Raw genomic sequence first — 27,180 nt, 5'->3', positions numbered from 1 at the left:
CCTGTCTATTGGAACAATCACTTCTCTGTGAGATAAGGAAGGTGATTATCCAGGTTCAAGGGAAAAGGGAATGGGTGCTTAAGGGCCCCAAGGAACAATGGTAGTCAAGCTGAAAAGGACCAGCCGGAACTGAAATCTCTGGAGGGGAAGCTTGGGATTTCTATTGAGAAAAATCTCTACTAGCAATTCTCATTTGCAGCCAGAGTTGGGAGCCGCTGACAGAGGCTTTCTGCCTATTAAGCCAGTGCCGTTTCCAGAACAACTGTCCTTGTAGAAAGCTGCGTTAGTGCACGTCCAAAATTACAAGCTTCTGAAAAATGGGACAGTTTGAGGGAAAGTTGGAAACAAAGAGCTACCTTAGCAGAGCTTCATCAATTTTCTTCAATCATGTAAGGTGAGAGAGAGCCCGGGTGACTCAAAGTGTCCTGGAGAAAAGGGATGGCGTGTACCTAAGGAAGAGAGCACCCCTACCTCTCATCTCAAGATTTGCATGGTCTTCCTGGAGAGGGTCCCAGAAGGGCAGTCAGTAAGAGGCGTCTGGAAGCCTGAGAGTACTTGGGGAGTGCCAGGCATGCAGGTGAATCTGGCAATTTCATGTTAAAGTTTAGCCCACTGTCAGGGCCAAGTTCTGACTCAGTGGCTTCGGGGGGACGTTTATTGGTTTTTCCCAGGAATTCCACCCAGCCTCAGCAGGGAACACACTTCCCTCTGTGTTTCCTGCCGCCTCTTCTAGTGGCAAAGGATTCCCTCCCCACTTAGGTAATGGAGACTTGTTTGTGGGGAGCAGCCCGTGGAGATATATGGGCTTCCTTGTTGCCAAGAACAGCCATGAATAGGCTACAAAACATAGAAAAGCCAGGCACTTCCTGGAGAGTTGCTCCATCCTCCCAGCAAATCAGATTCTCAAGACCAGCTGCTCCCCAGCCTGGTTTCTTCTTGTTCTTGGAGATGGTTCCCAAGGGACACATACCTGTGAACACACTCTCTAGTAAACAACTGCACTGTTATTGAAATTTCACTCTAAAATCCCCAAACCAGGTAAAGCCTAATTGCCAGCTTTACTGATGGAAAAATCCAGGCATTAAAAAATAAATAAGAAACAAAACAAACCCCTGATTTGTTGCATCCATGGGCGTTTGGAAGAATAAAGTATTAGGCCTTTATAGTTTCTGTGGGCTTCCGAAGCTCTGCTCCCCTGAGAGCCCTTAGGAGGTCCCCAGATGTGTTGAAAAACTGAGTGGCTTAGCTGGGTCTAGAACCACAGCAGCTTCGACTCCTTGCACACTTTCTTCTGTGGAGAATGACCAGCACAACTGCCTCTGGAAAGTCTTCAGGACCTGAGCCTTTGTCTGAAAAAAGGTAAACCCCCTCCCCGAGTTTACCCACCTGCTCTGTGACTCCTCTCTGTTATCCCAGCCACAATCGACTGCATCCTCCTGACCCTTTGGGAGCAGGGTGAGGGGTATTAGAGGAGATGGCTCAGAGCAGGGGCAAGGGCAGATGTACCCTCTGGGACAAGTACCATCATTCACTGAAAGACTTTTCAAGACAAACACAGCCTCACCTCTTCAGACTGGGTGCAAGCTGAAGCACCAAAAGCCATTATTTTAGAAAATCACACAGCATCCTCCCAAGGGTCCCTTTGATTTTATGCTTGTGGAAGGTAATGGCCAAAGAGAGAAATGGAAATGGTAACGTGTATTTCGATGGTAGTCTGAGTCAAGGGGACATGCACCCAATTCCCTTCCTTATCGTTCAGCCCGAGGCAGACCCTGGCCTCTCGACTGCACAGTTCACAGCTCAGCACTCAGCAGGCATGCAATAAACGTCTGTGCCAAGTGAAAACCACTTGCTGGGGCAAACAGGAGTCAGTCTTGCTTCCCTCCCTCCCTTTTTTCCTCCTCTCCGACCACTGGGGCTCTGGTTTCCCGCAAGCAGTGAATTATTGATGTCTACTCAGAGATAACACATTGGCCCTTCCCAGGTTGCCAACGGGGTGGGGCAGGGAGGTGGCTTTGTTCAGTCTGTAAATAGGAGGAGCAAGTTTCTTGTTCAAACAGCACTTACAGGTAGGTGACTATTTTTGCTAAGTCATCCTGGGGATGCTCAAAGCCCCATTGTGAGATCCTTCCTGGCTCCTCCTTCCTCCCCACCCCTTTAATCGACCCTTAAGTGGGCTCACAAGGCTCTGCCACTCACTCTGCACGTCCATCATGGCTTACATTGCCAAGTCCTTCTACGACCTCAGTGCTATCAGCCTGGATGGGGAGAAGGTAGATTTCAATACATTCCGAGGCAGGGCAGTGCTGATTGAGAACGTGGCCTCGCTTTGAGGCACAACCACCCGGGACTTCACCCAACTCAACGAGCTGCAATGCCGCTTCCCCAGGCGTCTGGTGGTTCTTGGCTTCCCTTGCAATCAATTTGGACATCAGGTGAGAGGTCCCTGGACTTGGACTGCTGAAGCTCTAGAGGACTAAGGAGAGGGGGAGAATGACTGTGTGCTGGAGTGTCTGGAATTATGGGGTATGTTTTGTTAAGCAAGGTCTATAGGTACAGGTGAGTACCGGGGGAAGTCAGTATGAGTCTGTCTGTGACAGCACACCAAAGATGTGGATTTCATGGTTTCTTGTCTTCCCACTACACTCACTCCATGAGGGTTGGTACCAGGTCTGGTTTTCTCTGCACTGTGTCCTTGGTGCCTAGGGTACAGAAGACATTCATTAAATATTTGTTGAATGAATGATGGAGGAAACAGAAGATAAAGAATCAAATTAGGATTGAACTGACTCAGGAGACCGTTGTTCTCACTAGACTTGATTCTGCTATTTAATGGGTCAGTGCCCACTCAATTTTTCTGTTTTGGTTTCCTCATCCATAAACTAGGGATAATACCACTTGTCTCATATAGGAGGGCTTCCCTGGTGGCTCGGCAGTAAAGAATCTGCCTGAGTGTAGGAGACAAGGATTCGATCCCTGGGTCGGGAAGACCCCCTGGAAAAGGAAATGGCAACTCGTTCCAGTATTCTTGCCTGGGAAATCCCATGGACAGAGAAGCCTGGTGGGCTACAGTCTATGGGGTCAGAAGAGCTGGGCACGAAGGATTATTGTGAGGTTGATAGTGTAAGAGCTACAAAAGTAACTTGGAAAATATAAATATGAAAAAGCAAGCAACTTTATTATTTAGATTGAAAGGTTTTGTTTGTTTGAAAGCAGCCAAGTGGACAGTGAATTTGGGGGAAGGCAAAGGGTTTATAAAGTGCGTGTGTTGCCTCTGGGTATCATATGCTCCTCAATGTCCCTGATTAGTGGGTCAAGTTGTTACACATCTTTAGCCCACACACCTCAAGTTATCTTTTAGGGATTCTTCTATTTTCACTTAGGATTTTAATAGCACAAGCAGGCAGAATGTCCCTAAGTGAACCCTCCAATTATAATCCCTTTGGTTCAATTCACAGAGGCCTGAAGGCAAGGAAGAGATTGGCAGAGATACAGGCAGGAAGGCTGAAATGTCACTGGTTGTGACAGACCTGAGCCCAAACCATGAGTGCTCTCACTGTACCGTCCCCGTCTCAACTCCGTTTCTAGACGTGGCCAGGACGAGAGAGATAGAAGAGGCAAAACCTCCTCACAGGTGCCTCCAGCCACCACTTCAGGCCAGCCAGTTGCTGGAGGGAATTCATAATGTACCAGTAGCCAGCCAGCCATGTGCATTAGGAGATAAGACTTTAATAGGCATCAACTCTGGGCTCAAGATGTCATGACGGCCTGGAACTGACTGTACTAATCGGTTCTAGTAGGTCAGAGGCGGGAACTTTTTCCCAGAGGGAGATACCGGACTCTTAGACTTGGGGGTGGGGGTGGAAAATAAGGGTTTCCATGGGCCTTTGAGGGTTGTCAGGGGTGGAGAATCCTAAGCAGGGATAAGACAGGGCTGGCAGCAGGGAGAGAAGACAGGTAATGGGTTGAGAGCTAAAGCATTCTAGCTGAGGGTGAGGTCTAAGAGGAAGGAACCATAATTACACATGCACAACTTTTGCCCTTCTTGCACTTATTTCCGTAACTTCCCCTTCCCCTGGCCTATTCCAGAAGCCTAAACCCTTTATCCTATTTAATTCATGCCTGGTGGCCATGAAGTAATTTCATATACAGTACATTCATTGTTGGTGCTAATCTATTTTATCTTTATATGGCACCTGAAAGCTAGTCTTCCTTGGATGGGGTTCTCCTTCATCAAAGTTTTCTCCTACTTGTACTTCAGATTGAGGACGAGGCAAGATGAAAGGAAGAAGCTATAAATCCCATTCTTCTAGACTTCAATTTCACCTTTAGTTTGAGGAGCTGAGTAGGGCAGAGGCCGAGGCTATATTCAACACTCACAGGTAATTAGAAGAGAGGCACAATCAGGGCAGAAGGAAAGGGAAGGTGGTGGCAGGCATGTGAATGTGTGTGCATGCAGATGTGAGTGTGTGCAGGCTCTGTGTATGTGTGTGTGTGCCTGCAGCTACATAAGTGGAAGAAGGGTTCTAGGCAGTGTGACCTGAGCCCCCTTTCCTTTTCTACTTCCCTGAGCTGAAGGTTCCTTGAAGATTCAGACATACCCTAAGAACTGCTCAGGGTAGATCGAGAGAGAAGCAACAGCTCAAAAGCGCTAAATCTTCAGTACAAGAACAGCCAAACTAGGATCTTTGAGAACTTTCAGAAACAACAGCAAACCATCAGGACAATAGCTCTGAGAGGGAAAACTCTGAGTCAATAGTAGGGCAAAACGAATGAAGAAAAGACGGAATAGGAAGGGGGATAGACTGCAGCCTACCAGGCTCCTCCACCCATGGGATTTTCCAGGCAAGAGTACTGAAGTGGGGTGCCACTGCCTTCTTCAGGAAGGGGGAAGATACCTAGAAAGAATGACCCTGCGGAGTACAGAAGAGTGAAAGGCTGTGTAGATTCTCCATCTTCCCCTTGCCTTTTCCAAGCTTTGTCTCTTTGCTCCCCCAGGAGAACTGTCAGAATGAAGAGATCTTGAACAGCCTCAAGTACGTCCGCCCTGGGGGTGGGTTCCAGCCCACCTTCACCCTTGTCCAGAAGTGTGATGTGAATGGTCAGAATGAGCATCCTGTCTTTGCCTACCTGAAGGATAAGCTCCCCTACCCTTATGATGACCCGTTTTCCCTCATGACCGATCCCAAGTTCATCATTTGGAGCCCCGTGCGCCGCTCAGATGTGTCCTGGAACTTTGAGAAGTTCCTCATTGGGCCGGAAGGGGAGCCCTTCCGCCGCTACAGCCGCACCTTCCAAACCATCAACATCGAGCCTGACATCAAGCGCCTCCTCAAAGTTGCCATATAGACACTAGCAGGTCTATCTCCTCCCGCCCTGAGCGTCTTTCCTGAGCATTCACTGTGCCCTCAGAAGACTGCTGGGCCCAGGCTTTCCCTTCAGAACATCCCCTTCACTGAAGAGCCTTGCCTTTCTGGTCTGCCTGTTTCCTTCCCCTACCCGCAACCTTCTGGTTGGTGATTCAACCTGAGGCTCCAAGACATGGGTGGGCTCTGTGTCTTCACAGAATGATGGCACCTTCCTAAATCTGTATGGGCGGTGTTTGAGAAGAGTGAAGGCCTGGAGCCAGCCTGTGGGCTGAGTCCAATAAAGGGTGGGTGTGGAAACGGCCAGGCTCTGTGTGTCTTTTTCCTTGACCAAGTGGGGAGGGGTGGCAGGGCTGCAGGCAGAACTGGGGGTGGGCAGCACGCAAAAGCTGAGGAGGGGGCCTCTGATCAAGGGGACGCCCCAATTCCTGTCCGGAAAGCAAGCTCTGGTAAAGGTCAACAGTGGCAGGTGGTTTCGGGAAATGTGAACTGTCTTATTCCTTTATGGCTCTTCTTCCGGACTGAGGAAAGAAGGTGATAATGAGAAGAAAGGGGAAGTGGCAGAAGCACTGGGAAGGTGGTCAGAGGATTCCAGTTAGGAAGATGTCAGTTCCTCTGTGGGTACTGGGCTGACCAAACGTTATCTGCATCTTGAGACAGTGAATTTGGTCCACTTACTGACAGAAAGGGTGTGGCAGGGACAGTTACAGGGAACACAAAGAGCTCTTTGCCCATCTCCTGAGCACCTAGTGGAGTAATGTTTGTTTTGGATGCATTGTTAGATGGACTCGCCCTTCTTTTTAAAGTTCGCATTACACCCCTATCGTTCTCACACGCCCACATTCACAAAAGGGATAAGTTTAGGCGTGGACGGTTGGTTTCACTTCCTGTGAGGGCAGGGAAGGGAGAGGGCCTCCCTTCAGACAGTCAGACTGTTTATAACCCGACATGATAGCTGTTCTCTGTGAGGACAGAGTTCTGCCGAATGGCTTGGAAGGATGGTGCCCTCGATTCCTCACCTAGTGCAGGTGCTCTCAAAAGCACCACCGAGGCCAGGCTCTGTCATACTCTAGAAAAGAAGAGTCACCGCCCCCCACTCTGTCCCACAAACCTCTTCCTGGAAACCTCATTTTGCCTCTCCTTCTTCGATCACTATATGGAATATTTTACTTCTCAGGGACAATTCTCCCAGCTGGACACATCAGTTTGAGAACCCCACGCGGAGGGGAAAATTCTTTTTCTAGGATGTTCCCCATAACTGTTTTCCAAGCACTCACATCATCTGAAAAGTAAATGTGGGATAGAGGTTAAGGATCCCCACTGTCTGACCTTCTACTAAAGCTGTCATCGATGGTGCTTTATTTCAAAACGGTAACCTGAGTGGTACAGTGGGAATCCCCTGGCATGTTTCTGAAGGCCTCCTGCTAAATTAAGGTCGCCCTTAACTTGACTCTTGAGAACTCAAGCCTTTTAAGATTTCTACTGTCAGAGCCAACAGCTAGGGTATGGGTTCTATTTTTTTCGTAGGGGGCAAGATTAAGCACTGATTCTAGAGTAAAAACTGCTTCCCTGCAGAAATAAAATGGGACTTCCTGTGGAATGCCGGCATGATTTGTTCATCATCTTCACAGTGCCATTGCCTGCTCTGACGTCCAACAGCAGAGCCAGCTTTCCTGGGCACGGACACTATGCCATAGGCAACTGGGGACCTCATATGCCAGAACAATGTCTTGGGTCTTCCCCAGGAGGCTCAAGTTTAGAGAATTATTTAGAGAGTCCCAAAGGAATGTGAATTACACTATAAGTGATTTTGCAGAGTCAGAATGGGCCATGGTGCTAGAAGAGGGCTCCTCATTTGGGCAGGGAAATGTTGTTTGCTTCAGAAATGAGGAATTATTTCCTTTATTCCTCATCTTGTTTGTCCCCTTTACATCCTCAGATGTATCAGTTTATGGTCATAAACAGCCATGGCAAACCTTAATGTAATCACCCACTTTTCTAGATCAACATGATGTTTTAATCAAATTTCCCCAGGGGCACTCAGGAAGCAAGAAGTCCTATAAATAGGCTTTCCCAGAAGTGCTGAAATAATGCTACTTTAGAGGAGGGACAGAGAGAATCATTCCTCTAGGGCTCTTACAAAAAATACAGTTTAGAATAAGTGATTTTAGGGGCCCAGATACATAGACTGAAACTGATGGTTATTTCCATAACTATGTTCCCATAACTAAATCTCCTCACTTTAAGATTAAGAAAGTCCAAGCCAAATGTTTACAGGTGATTTCAAATCTAGTGATTTCTTATAATCACCATCACAACCATCATCCAAATTACCATATACCATACCCCTACACTGCCCTAAGTACTTTCTATACTCTAGGTTATTTAATCCTCATACTGATCCTGAGGAATATTTATCTCTATTTAAAGAGTTGGTAATGGAGAAAGAAACTTTTCAAGGACAAAGGTCTAGTGAGGGGCAGGGTTGAAAGTTAAACCCAGCTCAGTCTGACTCCAAAGCTTCTACAATTAACCATGACACAACCGTGCTTTCTTCTATCTCAGAGTTCCTGCAGACCCCTGACAGCTGCCTGTACACAGACTGTATGACCTAATGATGCTTTCAATTAACATTATATCATGATTTTAAAACTCTGTGAAGGAGGCATGATTGTGTCTACTTTTCCACTATAGAAGTCAAGGTACAGAGAGAATGACTTGCCCAACATCCCACAATGAGCAGGTGGCAGAGCAAGTTTCAAACCCAGGTCTCTTGATTTCCCTTCTACCCAACCACAGCATATCTCACAATAGAGACTTGTACTATAGTCAAGAAACATACATTTTAAAACTGACAGCCTCAAATTCTGTCAAGTTTAACTTAGCTTTGCTTACAAAAAAGAATGAAACTGAAAAGGATTCTTGTTACATTGAAATAAACGACAGTGAATGTATACTTCTTAGTGATGACTTACAAGCTAACAAACCATATCTGCCTCTGTCTAGACTATATCACATGTCAATTAATTAGCATTTGGAGAACTCAAGACCATTTGAGTAAGATAGAGCAAATTAAAACTATAGCAAACATGCTGAGCTTTGAGTTTCAGGAGCCTGACTAGGTCGACCCCAGCCTGTACATCATGAAGCAGGGAGAGAAAGAATGAGATGCCAGCACAAGTTCATGTTTCCCACTACACTCCCACGAAGGTCCTTTCTTCTTCTTACATCTCAGAGAAAGACGTAAAGAAGACAAATGCTTTTGCCTGGTTCCCCTTTACTTAAACAGAGAAATACAGAAGTAGAACTGCATTTAAGAGGTCTTTGTTCTATTAGATCCACCAAAAAATGCTATAAGATATATAAGGAAGATCGCCAAACACAGTACAATGCTGGTTTAATAATAATGAAATATATAAGTAGGATCTTACGTTTAAATTTTTTGTAATATATTGTCCAAAAACAGATAATTATAGACATGAGGATATTGGGAAGGGCATATAAATTCATACTCTTGAACTCCAAAAGACTTAAGTTGGAAGTAATAGCAAACTCCAAGAAGGGACAATTCAGAAACTATAATGGGCTTAGTGCTGCTATTTAAAGTAATGAAACATTTTCTCTGCTTTCTGGATTCAATTCACTAAATGATTTCCTCAGCAGGTCAGATATAGATTTGCAGAAAGTGGAAAACATTTTCCAGGAATAAAACAACTGATCCCTAAGAACAGCTGCGTTACTTTTCTGAATAATAAATCTTAGTCTGACATGCCCAGATTCCTCAGAGTGCTGTCACTGATATTCTCGACCTCTTCCTAACCTTGCCAGACTCTCACACTTCATGTGTACTGAACACTATGACTGTGAGAGCATCACTGTACTACGTGACCTGGACTCAGTTGCTTAACTTCTTTTTGCCTTAGTTTATCTGGCTCTAAAACTGGGTAACAATAGTACCTACCCTCATGGAATGGTTAATGAGGACGAAACAAGTGCTTAAAATGGCCTTGGCACATAGTAAGTATTCAGTAAACCTCAGCTATTATCATTATTCCTGTTACATAACAAAGCTTTCTCCTGATATCAACAACTTGGCTCACTCCGTTCGGAGGGTCTGAGATAAGAACAAGAAACAATTCTGCTTTAATGCCTGACGCTTAAGTTTTGATTTCAGAATGAGAACTAACTAAAACAATCTCATCCTATCTAGTACTTTATATGCCTTCCAAAGCATTTTACATTTACATGATTTTTGAATCTTCTAACAATACCATGAAGTATAATATCAATTTATACTACAGCGATTCTATAGAGACAATAAAGTCTAGCATGACGCTTTGCTTAATGGTTATACTGCTACCAAATGGCAGAGGCCTAAATGCCAGGTTTTACAACACCCAAGCCAGTGTTCTTTCAACTATGCAAGGTAAGATCTCTTTAGAGCAACTGAAACCATTCTACTTTATTAACTAAAGTCTGTTCTTTATTCAGATTTCCTTAGTTTTACCAAATGTCCTTTTTCTGGTGCAGGATCTCATTCAGGATACCAGATTACATTTAATAGTCATGTGTCTTTAGGCTCTTTATGGCTATGAGAGCTCCTCAGATTTCCTTTCTTTGACGACCTTGACAGTTTTGAGGAGTACTGGTCAGGTATTTTCCTCAATTGGGATTTCTCTCTCAACGGATTTATCTGAAGTTTTTCTCATGATTAGACTGAAGTTTTGGGTTTGGGGGAGGAAGACCCCAAAGGTAACATGTCATTCTTATCACATATCAAGAGTAATGCTATCAACATGGCTTATCATCAGTGATGTTAATCTTGATCACCAGGCTAATGTCTGTCAGATCTCTCATTGAAATAAAAGTTAAAATTACTTTTCCCCCTTTCCATACTCTACTCTTTGGAAGGAAGTCATGTAAACCCATAGTTAAGGAGTTAGGAGTATCTACATACATTATTTGAAATTTTCCTATGTGGGGGACTTAACTATTCTCTCCAATATATGTATTTATTCAGTCATTCACATAGGGACTCATGAATATTTATTTTATAGTTTGGGTTATAATCCCATACTACTTTATTTTGTTGCTCAGATTGTTCCAGCCTTGGTCACTGGGAGGTTCTTTGGGGGGTTCTTCTGTCCCTTTGACATACTCCCAGTCACTGTGATTTCCCTTCAAGCACTTCCTTTTTTTATGGCTCAAGATACTCCAAGCTCACCTTGTACATTTACTGCCCCAGTCCTAGACTCAGTCACTTCTCCACGGAGTCCTAGATTCCTGTTGTTGGAACCGAGATGTGGGCACTAGTTGTGCTTTCCATCCTAGTTCTTTTTCAGCCACTTACAGCTAACAAAGATGCCTCATCCTGGCTGCACTGATACACACTGGGAACTTTAGCAGAAGAGCTCAGCAATCTCCTAAATTATTTCTGTTGTGGGGGCAGTGGGGCCTGCACTACACAGCTTGTGGGGTCTTAGTTTCCCAGCCAGGGACTGAATGCTGGCCACAGCAGTGAAAGTGCCAAGTTCTAACAACTGGACTGCCAGGGAACTCTTTTTCTTTCAAAGAACAGGTGAGTCTAAGCAGCAAAAAATAATATGCAAATAATTTCCATTATAAACTAAGCAAATCATCAGGCTTGCTGTATTGTAAACCAACACAACAGTGTTATTACAGAACTGCAGAAGGATGCTTAGAATAACAGAGTCATTTGTCGGGGGTCGTCCGGGAGAATACTGATAGTATCTTCGGCTTTACCACATAACAGACACAGCATGGTATATTCCTGGAACAAGAGAAAGTGCACAATTACCTTGAGGAACCAGCAGAAACAGCCTTCATAACTTTCTCTGGTGAACCTGTCCTCTGTAAACTGTCATGGATATACTATCTGTACAGTAGATCAATTTCTTCAACTTTCTTCCTATAAGTGAAGTCTTAGGTTTAGTCTGTGTAACCCACAACATTTTGTTTATATAAATTTAATACATGCTGATGCTCTATGCTGTATTTACTATGTTTACAAGAATGTCATCTTGGAAAGGCATGGCTACTTCCTGGATTTGGAAAACACATATACTGGGCTTACTCAGTGCTGCTATTTAAAGTAATGAAACAATTTGAGTGTGCGCCCCTGAGGACAAATTTCTGTTCTTAGAGCTGTTCCTTTCTAAGATATTCAACACTAATACGCAACAGAAACAATTTTTAAAATAAACAATTATGTTAAATCCACTAGTATCTCATGTCTCATATTTAGATAGCTAGTTTTCTAGAATTTGATCTTTTTAAGGAGTTTTATGTTTCCTGGGCTTAACAAATGTCCAGACTGGCGACAGAAGGTATTTTGTTTTAAGCAAAAATCCTCAGGGCAAAGTTCTGTTTTTATAGCTGTTCATTTCTAGAATTTGTAATATGGTCATAAACTATAGAAACATATTTCTTTCAAATCTTTTACTTAAAAACCTTTTATCTTCTTTAGGAAAACAAGCATCTATACTAAATCTATTAGTATTTCCACACCTGACATTGAGATTGCTGGCTGCTGGAAATTGATCAGTCAAGGCAGTTTGAGTTTCATGGGTCTGAACAGTCACTAGAGAGGGTCAAAGAGGTAAACAGTGACCACAGTACGAAGACTCAGAACCAGCAACTGCTACCATTTCTTGCTAGAGAGTTCAGCAGGAGGACTTAGTTATAGCAGTAGAAAGACTGTTTCCTGAAAGACCACATTTAATTTTAAAGTCTATTCCACTCACACAGTAGAAATAGAGGCTAGAGCTCAGCAAACAAATAAGAGTCTCATGAATCAAAAATAGTTAAAACCCACTCTCTCCAAGGTTTTACTGCTTTCAAATTCTGCTTTCACGCACTAGACATTACTAGTAGAATGTCAACCTCTCACTGGAAAAGAAGAAGAAAATAATAATAAACCCAATATGGGAAAATATGTGAAGCTAGACAACTATTTGAATTTTCAACCAACCTACCCAATGACAAGTTTTCATTAAGTGCCTAAAGGCTCTGTAATATGCCAGGCACACTGGCAGACATGGGAAAAGGTGAGGACAAGGTCTGACCTTGCAAAATTTACAGTGCAACTTGACAGAAAGAAAAAACCTAACATATGGTATAATCTGGAAAAACTGTTAAATCAGTAAGACTGATTATACCTATAATCTTTAATTTATAGGCAGTCTGGAATCCAAATTTCATTGCAGGTCAATTATTTGGAATGCAGAAGCAGTTTCCCACAGAAGTAACATTACACAATGCAGTTAGGTTCCCAGGGAAATCCAGGGAGTCTTTTAAATTTATACTGCACAACTCCTATAGAATCTAACCACACAGAGAAGTGTTTCTGTGGGAAAATATGTCTAGAATTCTCACTTGGGATGCCAGGAACATATCTTCTTGTGCTGCCAAGAATATGGTGGGATCAGGACACTTTTCACCCAAATTGGCCAAGTTAGGAGAATCAGAATTCCTCCTAGTCATTCACGGAGATCTTCAAAGGCTCCACCTGGGCAAAGCCTGAGGGGAGTGATCTGGAAGAAATGGTGGGGTGGGTGGAATTCCCTTTGGGTAAGATCAGATCCTGTGTTTTACACTGAGGGTCCCACGGGGCTCTTCCCTCTATTACTACCTGCTAATTCTGACCCTCGGTCCTCTCCTTCCCTGGTCCACAGACAAAGAAAAAGCAGTCTCAGTTTCCCTCTTCTTTACTGAGGCAAATATATAGCCCTTTTAATGGATTTTAGGGTGATATAAAAAATACAGGATGCCTGTAATCACTTACAACTTATTTTCCATTTAAACTCTGTACTTATGTCTCTACTTTCCCCTCAACACTTGCCATAAGAAAATCTTATTTTAACAACATTGTTTGTTAAAAATGAATCTACTTAAAAACAGAATCTTTATCTTTTAGAGCTTCATATTGAAATATTTACAGAAGTAGTAAATGTTTGGGATTTGCTTCAAAGTAATCCTGAGAGGTACAAATAAAGCAAACTGAAGCTGGGAACTGAAGATTAACACACTATTCTGCCTTTTTCTCTTTTGACCACACCCCGTGGCATGCAGAACTTCGGGGTGTACCTGAGGGAGTATACCTGAGGCCCCTGCAGTGGAAGCATGGAGTCTTAACCACGGGACCTCTGGAAGTCCTAGTCTGCCTACTTCTGATTTAAATTTCTCGTAAGACATTTCAAACAAAGCAAAACATTACCAACAGTGGGAATCCCACCCTGAACCTGAACTACTGTTGGAATAAGATGGGGGCTGGAGTGGGAGGCTGAGGAAAGTAAGTCACAGCAGCTGAGAATGAGGACTCCTTGGGGTCATCAGGCTGAGATAGAAGTTACCAATTGACTAGTTACGAATCGGGGGCTGCAATAGATACAAGAAGAGTTCAAAAAAGGGCTAGATTACTAAGAAGCAGAAGGAGACACAATTTAAGTACAGCTTAAAAGAGGTAAGATTTAGTTAGCTTGAACACAGTGAAAGGGACAAGTTAAGTAAAGGAAACAGCACAGATAAAGACAGTGATATGGAACAGGGCAAGTACACCGCGTAAGGAGCAGCAGAGGAGTGTCAGGATGGGGTGTTTCCAGAAGATTAACTTGAGGGCAGTGTGCATGACTACAGTGTGGAGACTGCTGCAGTATTTTAGGTTTGAGCGGTATGGTCCTTCACATGAAGCGTGACAGTGGAGCCAAACAAAAGAAAGAGAAACAAAGGGAGAAAGGAGGGCAGAGGGAACATTAGGGTTAGAGAAGGAGATCCAGGACATACCCTAGGTTTCATCAGAGACTGAGTCTATGTGTGCTCAGTATCTGAGAGAGTAAAGAGTAGGTTCCTAGACCAGAGGCCAAAGCTCAGGAGAAAAGATGTCAGGGAGAAATAGGAAAGGAAACCACAGAGAAAGCAAGGCAACTGTCAAAATGATTTAAAAAGAAAAAAGTCTAGCACTATGGACCCCAGAAGATAAAATGCTCCAAAAAGACAATGGTTAAAAAAACCAGATCCAGAAAGACATTAAGAGAGATAAGAAGGCAAGGTCATAGGATTTGGCTACATTATAGGGAATCTATGAGAGAATAATTTCAGTAAAGTGAAAATGAAATTTGAAAGTAAAGTGAAATTTGAAATTCGAAAGTAAAGGGAAAACCAATTTGTAGATTGTTAGGAGGAGCAAAGGGAAATAAGGAAAATAGGGTAAAGAGCTATTCAAGTAAAGAAGCAAAAGGAAGGAGAGAGATGATCAGAGGATGAATCAAAGAAGTAACTGAGTGAAACAAAAGAATTTTAATTTACTTTTAACAAATACAGAAGAACTAAATACATTTAATGTAAAAATGCTTTAAATCTCATTGAGAAAAAGCTAGGAGGAGAGAAGGTAACATGAAGTTCCTGAGGAAATGCATTGTGGGGATAACAGAGAGGAGGAAATAACACTTTTTACAACAGGAGGGAAAGAGGAGAGACTAAAGCTGGGACAATGCTATGAATGGTGTGCAAAAGGAGAGCAGTGAGAAATGAGAGAAAGGAAGGCTGCCAACCCAGTGAGAACCTTGGGATGGGAGGCTTGGGCAGTATACTGGAGCTAAAGATAGCTATTCTAGAAAAGCCAAAGAGGTAGTCTGAAAGCATCATTTTAAGACAAATATGCTGATAGCAAAATAAAGAACACGGGGGTGGCAGGGAGTGGATGTTGGGAAAGAGAGAACTGGAGGTAGAGTGCAGTTTAAAAACGAGTTTATTCCCAAGAGAATTCCACACTATCTAGGCATTGTGACTACAGCCATCTTCCTTTCCCTTCTTCCTACCCCAAAGAACTTCTGGGACAGCTTTGAAAGTGGCTGTGCTCAGTCATAAAGGAAAATCTGCTAGGCCTTGGTCTCGTGGTGGTGACACACTATGGCTCAATTAGGGCATAAACAGGCAATCTCAAGATTCACTTAGGGACTCTAAAAACCTCACAGGAGCTTCAGGAACCGCTGGAAAATAGCTATAAGCACACCTGTCCTCCCATGAATGGAGAGAGATGCTCCTTTAAGTCCTTGACATGTTCACTCCCCTATTTGGCCACTACTCATTCACTGAGATCTTGATTTTGCCCAAAGAGACACCTATTATATAAGAATCTTTGAGGCATAATTTTTGGATGCTGGGGAGATGCGGTCAGGATGTTATTTAGATGGACCACAAGATATTAGACCAGATTCTGACAGGTGACTAAGTGCCTTCTTCCACACTGAAGTAAAAATGAAAGTGGTTCTCTTGTACTATTTTATAAGATTCTACTGTAGAAGATTTTTTCCCTAATCATAGTAGTACCAAAAAACCAAAATTCCCTTGACAGTAAAAAGCTCTTACCTGACATTTATATCCTATGACATGTAGTTCACAGGAAATAAGTAACTCAATCTGAAGCCTTGAAAGTGGAGGCAGTGAGGGGCGGACACAGGGGAGTGTGTCCTTGGGTTCCCAGTTTGTCCGTGGCTCTCCCCACTGTCCAGCTCTTCTCCCTCACTGTTAGATCTGTGAATCTTCAGCAACTGCAGGCCTATACCAGCCTGTAGGATTTTGTAGAATTCTTCACATGCTCTCACAGTTGTATAAGGACTAATCTTTTAATAGATCCCTATTCTCTACCCTTACAGTGGTTCAGCTTCTCTCCTCCAACCATGATACACCTATTGTGTTATTTTACTTATCAAATAATATTCAAATATCCTATCAAAATTGAGACCACAGAGTTGCTGACTACAGTCCTACAACAGAAACAAAGATAATCTCATGGTCACGATTTCCATGCTCTACAAGAATGGTGGCAGTGGGCAGACCAACACTTAAAGCCAACAACTGTGCAATCAAATAACTGGGTAGAGAAAAAAGAGGCCCAATGGTAACCTTACAAGAAGCCATAAGGTGCTACTCTTTATAAGCAAAAATGACAGGGCAGCGATATCATCTGTAAGGCGTGCATTTTGCTTTGTGACTCTTGTGAAGACAGGTTTGAACAGATCCACCCACATCTAAAGTGTCTGTCTCACCTTACACAAGTGGAAGAGAGGGATGGTCTCCTCTAACATCTGGGAGCACTTCATTTACGAAGATTATACCCAGATTTGTCAAGTGTACTCTTCTTATCCCCCTTCCCCTCAATAACACACCCACATATATACATTTACCTGAAATTCATCCATGATACTGAACGTATACTCATGCCTGGCTATTACATGATGACAATTCTTACAAAGATCTGCTGAAACAGAGAGAGACTTAAATAATTAAATCTTAGATGGTGTCTGAAGACAGTAAAATTTCTATTCTTAGCATGGTATTGCTTTAAAAAAATCTTAACTCTGCCAAATTTAACACAAAGGAAACCCATTGTAATATCCCCCTTGATAAAAAAAATTCAGACTCTATTACACAGCAACACTATATAATTAAGGGCCTGAACTCAGAGACTTAATGTGCAATTCCCACTGGAAGCTAAGGTAATCAATTAACAGATTTGTGTATTTTTTAAACTAGCTGGACCTACCTAATTATATAGGAGCTTTTATTCTCAGGAATGATAGAAACTGTGCTACTACCCAAACATAAACAAAAAGCTAACACAAGACATTAAAGTGAATTTAGCAGTAATAAGACTCTAGTAAAAACAATATTATAATAGCTATGATGTATTGAGTGCTTATTGTGTGCCAGATACTACACACTTTTTATCTGTTTATTCACTTAATCTTCTCAAAACCCAACAAGGTAGATACTATTCTTATCACCTTTGTGAAATGAAGTGAAGTTAAAAGTTGCTCAGTCATGTCCAACTCTTTGCAATCCCATGGACTATACATGGAATTCTCCAGGCCAGAATACTGAAGTGCGTGGCCATTCCCTTTTCCAGGGGATCTTCCTAACCCAGGGATCAGGTCTCCCACATTGCAGGCAGATTCCCTACCAGCTGAGCCACCAGGGAAGCCGTTTGTAAGGATAAGGAAAAAAAGGCACACTGTGTGTAAGTAACTAGGAAGACCACGCTGAGTTAGGAAGTGTTGGAACCAGAATTCAAACCCAAGCTTTCTCACTCCAGAGCCCTTGCTTTTGACCACTATCCTCTATCTAGAAAAATAAAAATTAAATATGCTGAAAGAAAGAAGATTCTTCTAATGTAGAACATTTTTCTATTTTCTGACTCTATTCTAAAGGCTTAGTGTCTTTTTCATCCTTCTTTAAAAATATCATTATTTACACATTTATTTCATATAGTCAGAATACCAAAAAATCAGGAGACAATCAAAAAGGAAATGTGAATAGTTAAAATAGCTTCCACAATATCTGAGCACTAAAGTCTGCTGCTGCTAAGTCGCTTCAGTCGTGTCCAACTCTATGCGACCCCATAGATGGCAGCCCACCAGGCTCCCCGGTCCCTGGGATTTCTCCAGGCAAGAACACTGGAGTGGGTTGCCATTTCCTTCTCCAATGCATGAAAGTGAAAAGTGAAAGTGAAGTCGCTCAGTCGTGTCCGACTCTTCGCGACCCCATGGACTGCAGCCCACCAGGCTCCTCCGTCCATGGGATTTTCCAGGCAAGAGTACTGGAGTGGGGTGCCACTGCCTTCTCCGCACTAAAGTCTACGTGTATGTAAATTTACTCAGAGATTCTTAGTGCCAACCTCAGAACTGATTTTTTATTACACATAGTTATTTATTTCATTTCCCAGTATCAAGGATGAGGAACAGCACATCAAGATGGCATCCATCCTTACAGCAGCAAAAGAAATGATAGACTGACAATAACAAAAAGAGACAAAAACTATAAAAGCAGAAATAAGACTTAAAAAAATTGTTTCTCAGAGCCATTTAGTGTAAGGACAAACAGCCCTAAACACTTAAGAGCTGCTGAAGCACATCATTGCATTATACTATAGTAGAAGGTGAAAATTCACATGGATGAGCCTAAGTTTAAAAAAAAGTCCCTATATCTTGTTTCAGAAGACATAGTCTTTAAAGATAAACAAAAGAAAACTGGTGCCTAAATCATAAACTTCAGCTATCTGCAAGTCATTTATGTGGAATATATGATGTTGCTAGATACATGAGATGTTACCTATATTCTCCTCTTAAAAACCTAGTGATTATGTGTTGCAATATGATAGTAATATAGACCTCATAATACTGTGCACAACCTAGTTCCCAAAAGATGACATCTACTAACAGACTTAGATGTTAAAAAGAGAGTCCACTTACGATCATAGGTAACTATTTCTTCTCCGTCTTCCTCTTTCAAAGATTTGTTTGTGATCAGCATAAAATCTCGCTTATTGCACACTGCACAGCCTGTAAAGTTCAGCAAGAAAGATCCACTTTCCAGGCAGATGTTACCCTAAAATAAGAAAAACAGGGATTTAATTTTCTTTTTGGGGGGAGATTTAATTTTCTTATATTTCAAAATCCTTGGAGAAAATGATTAATAGACTTAAAGTCTCTAAAGGCAAAAAACATGACCACAATTTACTTGCTTGAAGTTTATGCCAAGTAATTTTTGAAATTACTAGCTTTCCTCTAGAAGTATTATTCATAGTAAATAAACCTGAGGCAGTGTTAGGGCTATAAGTCTCTGAAGTCTGTAACTGTGTTTAAGAGAGAAGACTAAATGCAATTGGACATTTAGAAACAACTTAATGAAGTCTTTTTTTTTTTTTTTAATGAAGTCTTAATATAACACATGAAAAGGAAAAGTTAGAAAATCTAATAGTCAACACCACTAAATGAGGTATCATAAAACTAGAATGAAAATTTAATCAAAATGGAAACTCTGAGCCAATAATAAAAATGATCTTATGCAATGTGATGTTCAGTTGACTGTCGAAAAAGCATTTTCTCAAGCCTTAAAAATATCAGAAAATAAATAAAGAGAAATAAACTTTCAGGTCTTATAGATATCAGTCCTTAGGATATGTGTGATTCAGGCAGAGAAGGTAATTTCTGTAATTCATCAGATTGACACCATGACATTTAAAAGAGAAAGAAACTGTAACTAAGAAACTGTAAATAACATGTTCCTGGCTCAAGTGAGGTCTTTGCTAAAGCCTTACTAGTAATTGTTCAGAACTTAATTTATTCATAAGCAACCTAATTAACCTTATTTATTTTATATTGAAGTATAGTTGATTTAACAATGTTGTGTTAGCTCCAGGTGTACAGCAAAGTGATTCAGTTTTATATACACATATATCTATTCTTTTTCAAGTTCTTTTCCTAGTTAGATGATTGTTGTTGCTGTTCAGTTGCTAAGTCATGTCCAATTCTTTGTGACCCCATGGACTGCAGCATGCCAGGCTTCCCCTTCCTTCACAATCTCCCGGAGTTTGCTCAAACTCATGACCATTAAGTCGGTGATGCTATCCAACCATCTCATCCTCTGTTGCCCGCTTCTCCTCCTGCCCTCAATCTTTTCCAGCATCAGGGTCTTTTCCAATGAGTTGGCTCTTTGCATCAGGTGGCCAAAGAATTGGACCTTTAGCTTCAGTATCAGTCCTTCCAATGAATATTCAGGGTTGATTTCCTTTAGGATTGACTGGTTTGATCTCCTTGCAGTCCAAGGGACTCTCAAGGTTTTTTTCCAGCACAATTCAAAAGCATCAATTCTTCAGCGCTCAGCCTTCTTTTACAGTCCAACTCTCACATCCATACATGACTACTGGAAAAACCCAGTTTTAACTATACGGACCTTTGTTGGCAAAGTAAGGTCTCTGCTTTTTAATATGTTGTCTGGGTTTGTCATAGCTTTTCTTCCAAGGAGCAAGCATCTTTTAATATGGTGGCTGCAGTCACTGTCCACAGTAATTTTGGAGCCCAAGAAAATAAATCTGCCTCTGTTTCCACTTTTTCCCCAACTATTTGCCATGAAGTAATAGGACCAGATGCCATGATCTTAGGTTTTTTAAGGTTGAGTTTTAAGCCAGTTTTTTCACTCTCTTCTTTCACCTTCATCAAGAGGCTCTTTAGTTCCTCTTCACCTTCTACCAGCAGAGTGGTATCATGTGCATACCTGAGGTTGTTGATATTTCTCCTGGCGACACTGTTCCAGCTTTTGAGTCACCCAGCCTGACATTTCACATGATGTACTCTGCATAAAAATTAAATAAGCAGGGTGACAATATACAGCCTTGACGAACTAGTTTCCCAATTATGAACCAGTCCACTGCTCCATGTCCGATGCTAACTATTGCTTCTTGACCTTCATACAGGTTTCTCAGGAGGCAGGTAAAGTGGTCTGGTATTCCCATCTCTATGAATTTTCCACAGTTTGTTGTGATCTACACAGTCAAAGGCTTTAGTTTAGTCAATGAAATAGATGTTTTTCAATGAAACAGATGTTTAGTGTAGTCAATGAAATAGAAATTCCTTTGCTTTTTCTACAATCCAACAAAAGTTGGCAATTTGATCTCTGGTTCCTCTGCTTTTTCTAAATCCAACTTATATATCTGTAAGTTCTTGGTTTATGTACTGTTGAAGCCTAGCTTGAAGGATTTTGAGCATTACTTTGCTAGCATGGGAAATGAGGGCAACTCTATGGTAGTTTGAACATTCTTTGGCATTGCCTTTCTGCTGCTGCTTCTGTCACTTCAGTCGTGTCCGACTCTGTGCAACCCCATAAACGGCAGCCCATCAGGCTCCCCTGTCCCTGGGATTCTCCAGGCAAGAACACTGGAGTGGGTTGCCATTGCCTTTCTGAGACTGGAATAAAAACTGACCTTTTCCAGTCCTGTGGTCATTGTTGAGTTTTCCAAATTTTCTGGCATATTGAGTGCAGCACTTTAACAGCATTATCTTTTAGGATTTTAAATAGCTCAGCTAGAATTAATAAACTTTGACAAAAAGCCTGTTGCGGTCTGAACTGGTACTGCCTTGAATCCAGAAAAGTTGACTGTCAAAGACTTCAAGAAATTAAGGAATTTTTTAAAAACTCTTAAAAGAATAAACATCTAAATACCATGTTCAAATAAATTATTAACAGAACTCTGAGCACAAGTGCACACATAAACACAGGCACTTTATATAATATGGTCTAACCTCTGTAATCTGACCATATAAGCAGGCCAAATGTAAACTCTAAATACTGAAGGAAGAGAAAAGATACCTATGTACATGTTGTGAGGTAAGGAAATAAATTCTTGAAATGGGAAAATGCAAGTAAAGTACCCAAGAAACTGATGGGGCTTTCTCTAAGGGCCCTGGTCATTTGAAAGTGAGGGTAACCTTCATCAGTGAGGCATGATTATTTTATTAGATGAAGCAAGATTATTAATGTTCAAATTTGGGAAAGAAAATTAAAGAATACAGTATTCAGAGAAGTGTTTGAGGTTTTCACAGCAGGAGGAAAGAGAAGAATAAAATCTAAATCAACTCAGCAGTAATAATAGTAAGCTATAACAGTTTGAAGAAGACAGGAAAAAAAGTCAAAAGGTAACAATCTTTAGAAAATGTGATTCAGCCAAATCCTGGTTGAAGATCTATAAAGGTATACAAATACGTAGCAAGAAATGGTTAAACACTATGATGATAATTAGGATGAAAGTATATTATGATAAAATCTTACAAATTTGAGAAATCTGCAAATATATTGACAAGGATTGGGCCAGTTTGTTTCTTTCAAAAACACTATTATTTCAGATGGAATAAGTTATCAGTGTATATGTTTTGACAGGGAGTACTTAAAACTGGAAAATACAGTTTTTAAAGAACCAAATTTTAATTTTGCTGATTTTCTCCATTTTCTATTATCTCCTATTTCATTCATTGCCACTCTAATCTGTATCATTTCTAGTGCTTGCTTTGGGTTGTCTGCTCTTGCTTTTTCAGTGTCTTAGAGTGGAAAGTTAAGTTACTGATTCCAGATTGTTTTTAAAATATTTATTTGGTTGCTCCAGGTCTTCAGTTCAGTTCAGTTGCTCAGTCGTGTCCAACTCTTTGCGACCCCATGAATCGCAGCACGCCAGGCATCCCTGTCCATCACCAACTCCCGGAGTTCACTCACACTCACGTCCTTCGAGTCGGTGATGCCATCCAGCCATCTCATCCTCTGTCATCCCCTTCTCCTCCTGCCCCCAATCCCTCTCAGCATCAGAGTCTTTTCCAATGAGTCAACTCTTTGCATGAGGTGGCCAAAGTATTGGAGTTTCAGCTTTAGCATCAGTCCTTCCAATGAACACCCAGACTGATTTACTTTAGAATGGACTGGTTGGATCTCCTTGCAGTCCAAGGGACCCTCAAGAGTCTTCTCCAACACCACAGTTCAAAAGCATCAATTCTTTGGCGCTCAGCTTTCTTCACAGTCCAACTCTCACATCCATACATGACTACTGGAAAAACCATAGCCTTGACTAGATGGACCTTTGTTGGCAAAGTAATGTCTCTGCTTTTGAATATGCTATCTAGGTTGGTCATAACTTTCCTTCCAAGGAGTAAGCGTCTTTTAATTTCATGGCTGCAATCACAATGTGGCATATAGAATTTAGTCCCCTGACCATGGTTCAAACCCGACACCCCTGCACTGGGAGCGAGGAGTCTTAGCTGCTGGACCACCAGAACAGTCCCCTGTGTGTTTGTTTTTTTTTTAATATAGACATTTTAAAATGCAGCATCCATTTCCATACAACTGTTTTACAAATTATATATCAGACTCAGCATTTAATTAAATATGATTTGATGCTAAACAACAATTTGGGCTTCCTAGGTGGTGCAGTGGTACAGAATCTGCCTGCCAATACAGGAGATGACATGAGTTCGAGCCCTGGGTCAGGGAAAATTCCCTGGAGTAAGCTATGGCAACCCACTGCAGTATTCTTGCCTGGAGAGACCCATGGACAGAGGAGCCTAGTAGGCTATACTCCATAGGGTCACAAGGAGTCAGACATGACTGAGCAAACATGCACATGCAAACAACAATCTGAGTACAGGAACTTTCATAGTTTAATTTTAAAGTAAAGTATATAAAACATAATTTCTAATTTAAATATGTAACAAATTTACACTGATTACTTCCCTCTGATTAATCTAAATTTATGCTCTATTTCTGTATTGCTGGTACATTACTAAGAATGTTAAAGCCGAAACTTGAACTATATGAAGTATAGGTTTCATTTCTAATTTGATATAGAAATGTTTTATTACAATTTTGTGCCTAATCAGTTATTTTAGAAAATGCAGTAGAGTTCTAGTTCTAACTGGTTTGCTAAATGCTTTTCTAAATGAAAAAAAGTAATCTGGTTCATAGTTGAGTAAAAAAAGTTGAGTTCAAAAAATTAGTATGGTTCATTTCCAATTCGATTCAAGTCTGACTTCAAGTTCTTGGTGTAACATTACAAACAAGAGGGCCAGAGCTCTGTAAGAAATCTTCTAGGCTGTGAAAAACATTCACCACCGAAGTCCAGCCATTTTAGGAAACCAAGTGAAATGAAAGTCCCTCAGTTGTGTCCGACTCTTTTCGACCCCATGGACTATACGGTCCATGGAATTCTCCAGGCCAGAATACCATAGTGGGTAGCTTTTCCTTTCTCTAGGGGATCTTCCCAACCCAGGGATCGAACTCAGGTCTCCTGCATTGCAGGTGGATTCTTTACCAGCTGAGCCACAAGGGAAGCCTAGACAATTAACTATTTATTACCTGCTCATTCTGCATTTAGACCTACCCAACATGTTAACCCGTCATTTTTCTCTGCCAAATTTTCTGAATAAGTGGACTATACTTGCTACTACCACCTTAGTACCTTTTTCTTTGCTAGGTTCAAGCAGAATGGCTTCTGCTCTTACTGTCCTTAAAAGTATCTCATGACTTCAAAAAAAATCCCAGAGTTGGAGGGATCCCTGAGACTTCGAGACATCATTTAGTCTCTACTGAATGAAAAGCAGAGTTCAATTTCTTTAAGGTTACCCATTCCATTAAAAAAAAAAAAAATCTGTTAGAAAGTTCTTTATTCTGATTTAAAGCCTATAGCCCCCTAACATCCATCCACTAATTATTTCTGAATCTGCCTTCTGGAATTTCAAATAAAAGTCCAATTCTTCCTCATGACAGTTTTTAATAACTTTAGAACAGAATAAAAATCAGAGAAAACTGCTTCAGGCACTTTCCTGGTTTTCCAATCACCTCAAAGCTTTACTTTTATTTTCTTCCTCTACTTTTATTTTCACTTTCTAAATTCATTTAATCCTTGAAGCTCAGTTCTCGACACTGGTTGATTCTCTACATTCTTTTCCTAAGTGAACAAATTCTTCCTGACTCCTTTATTTGGTTGACTCATCTGTTTGAATCTCTTACCCAAACGGTCTTCCTATATTTTTACTCTATTCCTGGAGTGTTACAGTTTCAACCTCACATGAAACATGATTTAAAAAAAAAAAGCAATCTGATCATTTGCTCCCCCAATTTTGGTTCTCCTTCCCATATGGCTCAAACTTCTGTAATACTTCCAAAGTTCCCAGCTGCCTAGATAGAAAACTCTTGAGATTATGAATGCTCTTCCCTTCTTCCCTCCTACATTAAATTGCTTTAGTCCTGTTAATTCTTTCTTTGATATGACGTCTTCATCATCTCATGCCTATAACTACAGCTGCCATTTGGTTTCCCCAAATGCTCTGTACGGCTGTCCTTTTACATTTTCCCCCATCCCATCATCTCAACATACAACCATACGATCCACTTTCCTATATAGCAGGTTTCAGAGTCGTTTCCTTATTCTTTTTTTTTTGGATGGCTGTCCAAAGCCTAAAGTGTATAGTCTAAACTTCAATATAATTTTTGTCTTTTGATAAGCTCAACTCTTAAAAATCTAACTATATATATATATATACTTTTTTTTTTTCTCCTGGCCTCACCTCGGCATATGAGATCTTAGTTCCCGGACCAGGGATTGAACCTGTTTCCCCTGCAGTGGAAGCCGAGGCAGGGAATTCCCCAATTTAATATATTATCCACAGCAAACATCTTCCTCATGGTGCTTATAATGTGCAGTTTTCATTACTGGATTCACAAAAATCTCTCTTTAAACTTAAAAAAAAAAAAAAGTATGAAATAGACCATAATACAGAAAAGTATGTGAAATGTAAAGGCATAAGGCCTCTACCTATTAAGTGTCTGTAGGACCGCAGTCTTGATAACCAAAAATATCTCCCGCTATTGTCCAATTCCCTCAGGAGGCAGAACTGCTCCCAGTTGAGAGCCACTGCTCCATTCACTCACGGCTTTCTGTTCTATGACCACACCACATTTTTCCAGCCTGGCAACCCACTCCAGTGTTCTTGCCTGGAGAATCCCATAGACAGAGGGGCCTGGCAGGCTACAGTCCATGGGGTCTCAAGAGTTGGACACGACTTAGTGGCTAAACCACCACCACCACAAACAATGCCGTTATGAACATTCTCCAGGAACATGCATTTATTTCTCTAGAATCGGAATTGCCAGGTCATTCAGGATACATCTTTTTACTTTTTTTTATATAATGCTAGACCTTTACTTTCAAAGAGGTTATACGATATAAGTGTTCATGATGTACTATAAAAGCCTCCCAAAAGACTACTGCTGCTGCTGCTAAGTCGCTTTAGTCGTGTCCGACTCTGTGCGACCCCATAGATGGCAGCCCATCAGGCTCCACCATCCCTGGGATTCTCCAGGCAAGAACACTGGAGTGGGTTGCCATTTCCTTCTCCCCCAAAAGACTAAGTATTACTCAAATTATTAAAGAGACAGAAGCAGCCTATATGAGAATCCTTGTTATTTCTCCCAGCCTTCAGTTCTTCCTTTCCTTTTCCACCCAAGTCTCAAATGAACGCCACCTTTCTTTGGGGAGAACACCACTATTTCCTATTGCTCTCCCCCTTCTCTACACCTGAATAGTATTTAGGTACTAGTCATTTTTTGCTAGCCACGTGACCCTGTAAACGTACGCTCTTCGACGGCTCGCAAGTTAACACGCATACAAATGTTCAGTAACTATACGTTGAACGAAACGAGAGTAAACAAGCTTCGCGATTTCCTGAGCCTGAAAGGAACCGAGATTTAAAAGAAGGTTAACAGCAAGGAAACCAGAATTCCAGTCTTGCCTTTCATACTAACTAGAATGTGAACTTTGGCAAGAGATTTGCCGCCTCCAGACATTAATTTCATCAGCAAAATTGGGTTAGAACAGATGACTTCAGAGGTCCCTTCTAGCGCTCGAATTCGGGAGGAGCACTGAATGCCATCAAATCAAGCTTGAGGATAAGACCAGGGTAGGGGTGGGGGCGAACTCTGTTCTCGGCTGGGTTGGTGGTGGTGGTAGGATTTTTTTTCCCTCCCCTGGAGCTCAAGAGAAATGAAGCGACGGCTGCTCCCAGTCTCCAGGGTGGGGATCTGCAGGAAACGACGGCTGAAGGCTGTCCCCACTGTCAGGTACCTAGATACAGCTACCGGGTCACTGGATGGGGTGGAGCGGCTGAGTCCGCCCCACGCCAGACCTCCCAGGGGTACGAGAAGCCTCAGGGGCGGCCATGGCCCAAGGGAGCGGGCAGTTCTCGGCGCCCACTCGCTCACCCGGTTGGGATATTCCTTCTCCACACAGTCCACACACATCGCGACGCCGTTATCAGCGAAGATCCTTCGGTGCTTCCGGGAAGACGAAACCTCGCGAGAGTTCAAAGAAGGTCGCCGCATGCGCCCACAGTATTAGATCCTGGAGTATTTGGTCTCAGGAACCAATTCCAAGTCTCCGCCCCTTAGCAACGGTTGTTAGGGCAGGGTCTGTTTTCTCAGA

General features: G+C 41.8%; 2 protein-coding genes across 7 annotated transcripts; one reads left to right on the top strand and one right to left on the bottom strand.

Moving 5' to 3' along the window:
- Nucleotides 1-361: 361 nt before the first annotated feature.
- CHURC1 (churchill domain containing 1) lies at nt 362-27,115 on the bottom strand. Of its 6 annotated transcripts, XR_011568959.1 has the most exons (6): nt 26,961-27,115; nt 18,635-18,770; nt 16,571-16,644; nt 15,753-15,952; nt 11,185-12,919; nt 362-2,702 (listed from the first exon to the last, which is right to left on the bottom strand). XR_011568959.1 is itself a non-coding variant. In XM_070797710.1 (5 exons), the coding sequence occupies exons 1-4, from the start codon at nt 27,078-27,080 to the stop codon at nt 15,767-15,769; spliced, it is 516 nt and encodes a 171-aa protein (XP_070653811.1). In that variant the 5' UTR covers nt 27,081-27,115; the 3' UTR covers nt 8,747-11,157; nt 15,753-15,766. The 6 variants fall into 6 exon arrangements, 5 of the variants coding, with proteins under 5 accessions (XP_070653811.1, XP_070653812.1, XP_019824632.1 ...); XM_070797710.1 differs by lacking the exons at nt 362-2,702; nt 11,185-12,919 and adding an exon at nt 8,747-11,157; XM_070797711.1 differs by lacking the exons at nt 362-2,702; nt 11,185-12,919 and adding an exon at nt 8,747-11,157 and having other exon boundaries at nt 16,571-16,641.
- Nucleotides 2,212-5,672, top strand: GPX2 (glutathione peroxidase 2). The gene is made up of 2 exons (XM_019969069.2): nt 2,212-2,435; nt 4,999-5,672. The coding sequence occupies exons 1-2, from the start codon at nt 2,214-2,216 to the stop codon at nt 5,347-5,349; spliced, it is 573 nt and encodes a 190-aa protein (XP_019824628.1). The 5' UTR covers nt 2,212-2,213; the 3' UTR covers nt 5,350-5,672.
- Nucleotides 27,116-27,180: the final 65 nt, after the last annotated feature.

Source organism: Bos indicus, chromosome 10 (assembly GCF_029378745.1).
Source record: "Bos indicus isolate NIAB-ARS_2022 breed Sahiwal x Tharparkar chromosome 10, NIAB-ARS_B.indTharparkar_mat_pri_1.0, whole genome shotgun sequence".
NCBI classification, from domain to species: domain Eukaryota; kingdom Metazoa; phylum Chordata; class Mammalia; order Artiodactyla; family Bovidae; genus Bos; species Bos indicus.
The sequence above is the reverse complement of the archived record's forward strand: the minus strand, read 5'-3'. Positions and strand labels throughout refer to the sequence as shown.

Excerpts from the sequence above, each read along its gene's own strand:
- CHURC1 (XM_070797710.1), bottom strand. The coding sequence starts at position 27,080 with ATGCGGCGACCTTCTTTGAACTCTCGCGAGGTTTCGTCTTCCCGGAAG. Across the intron at positions 18,771-26,960 it reads AGAAGGAATATCCCAACCGG|GGTAACATCTGCCTGGAAAG; the intron begins GTGAGCGAGTGG and ends TTCTTATTTTAG. Across the intron at positions 15,953-16,570 it reads GTATCATGGATGAATTTCAG|GCTGGTATAGGCCTGCAGTT; the intron begins GTAAATGTATAT and ends AAAATCCTACAG.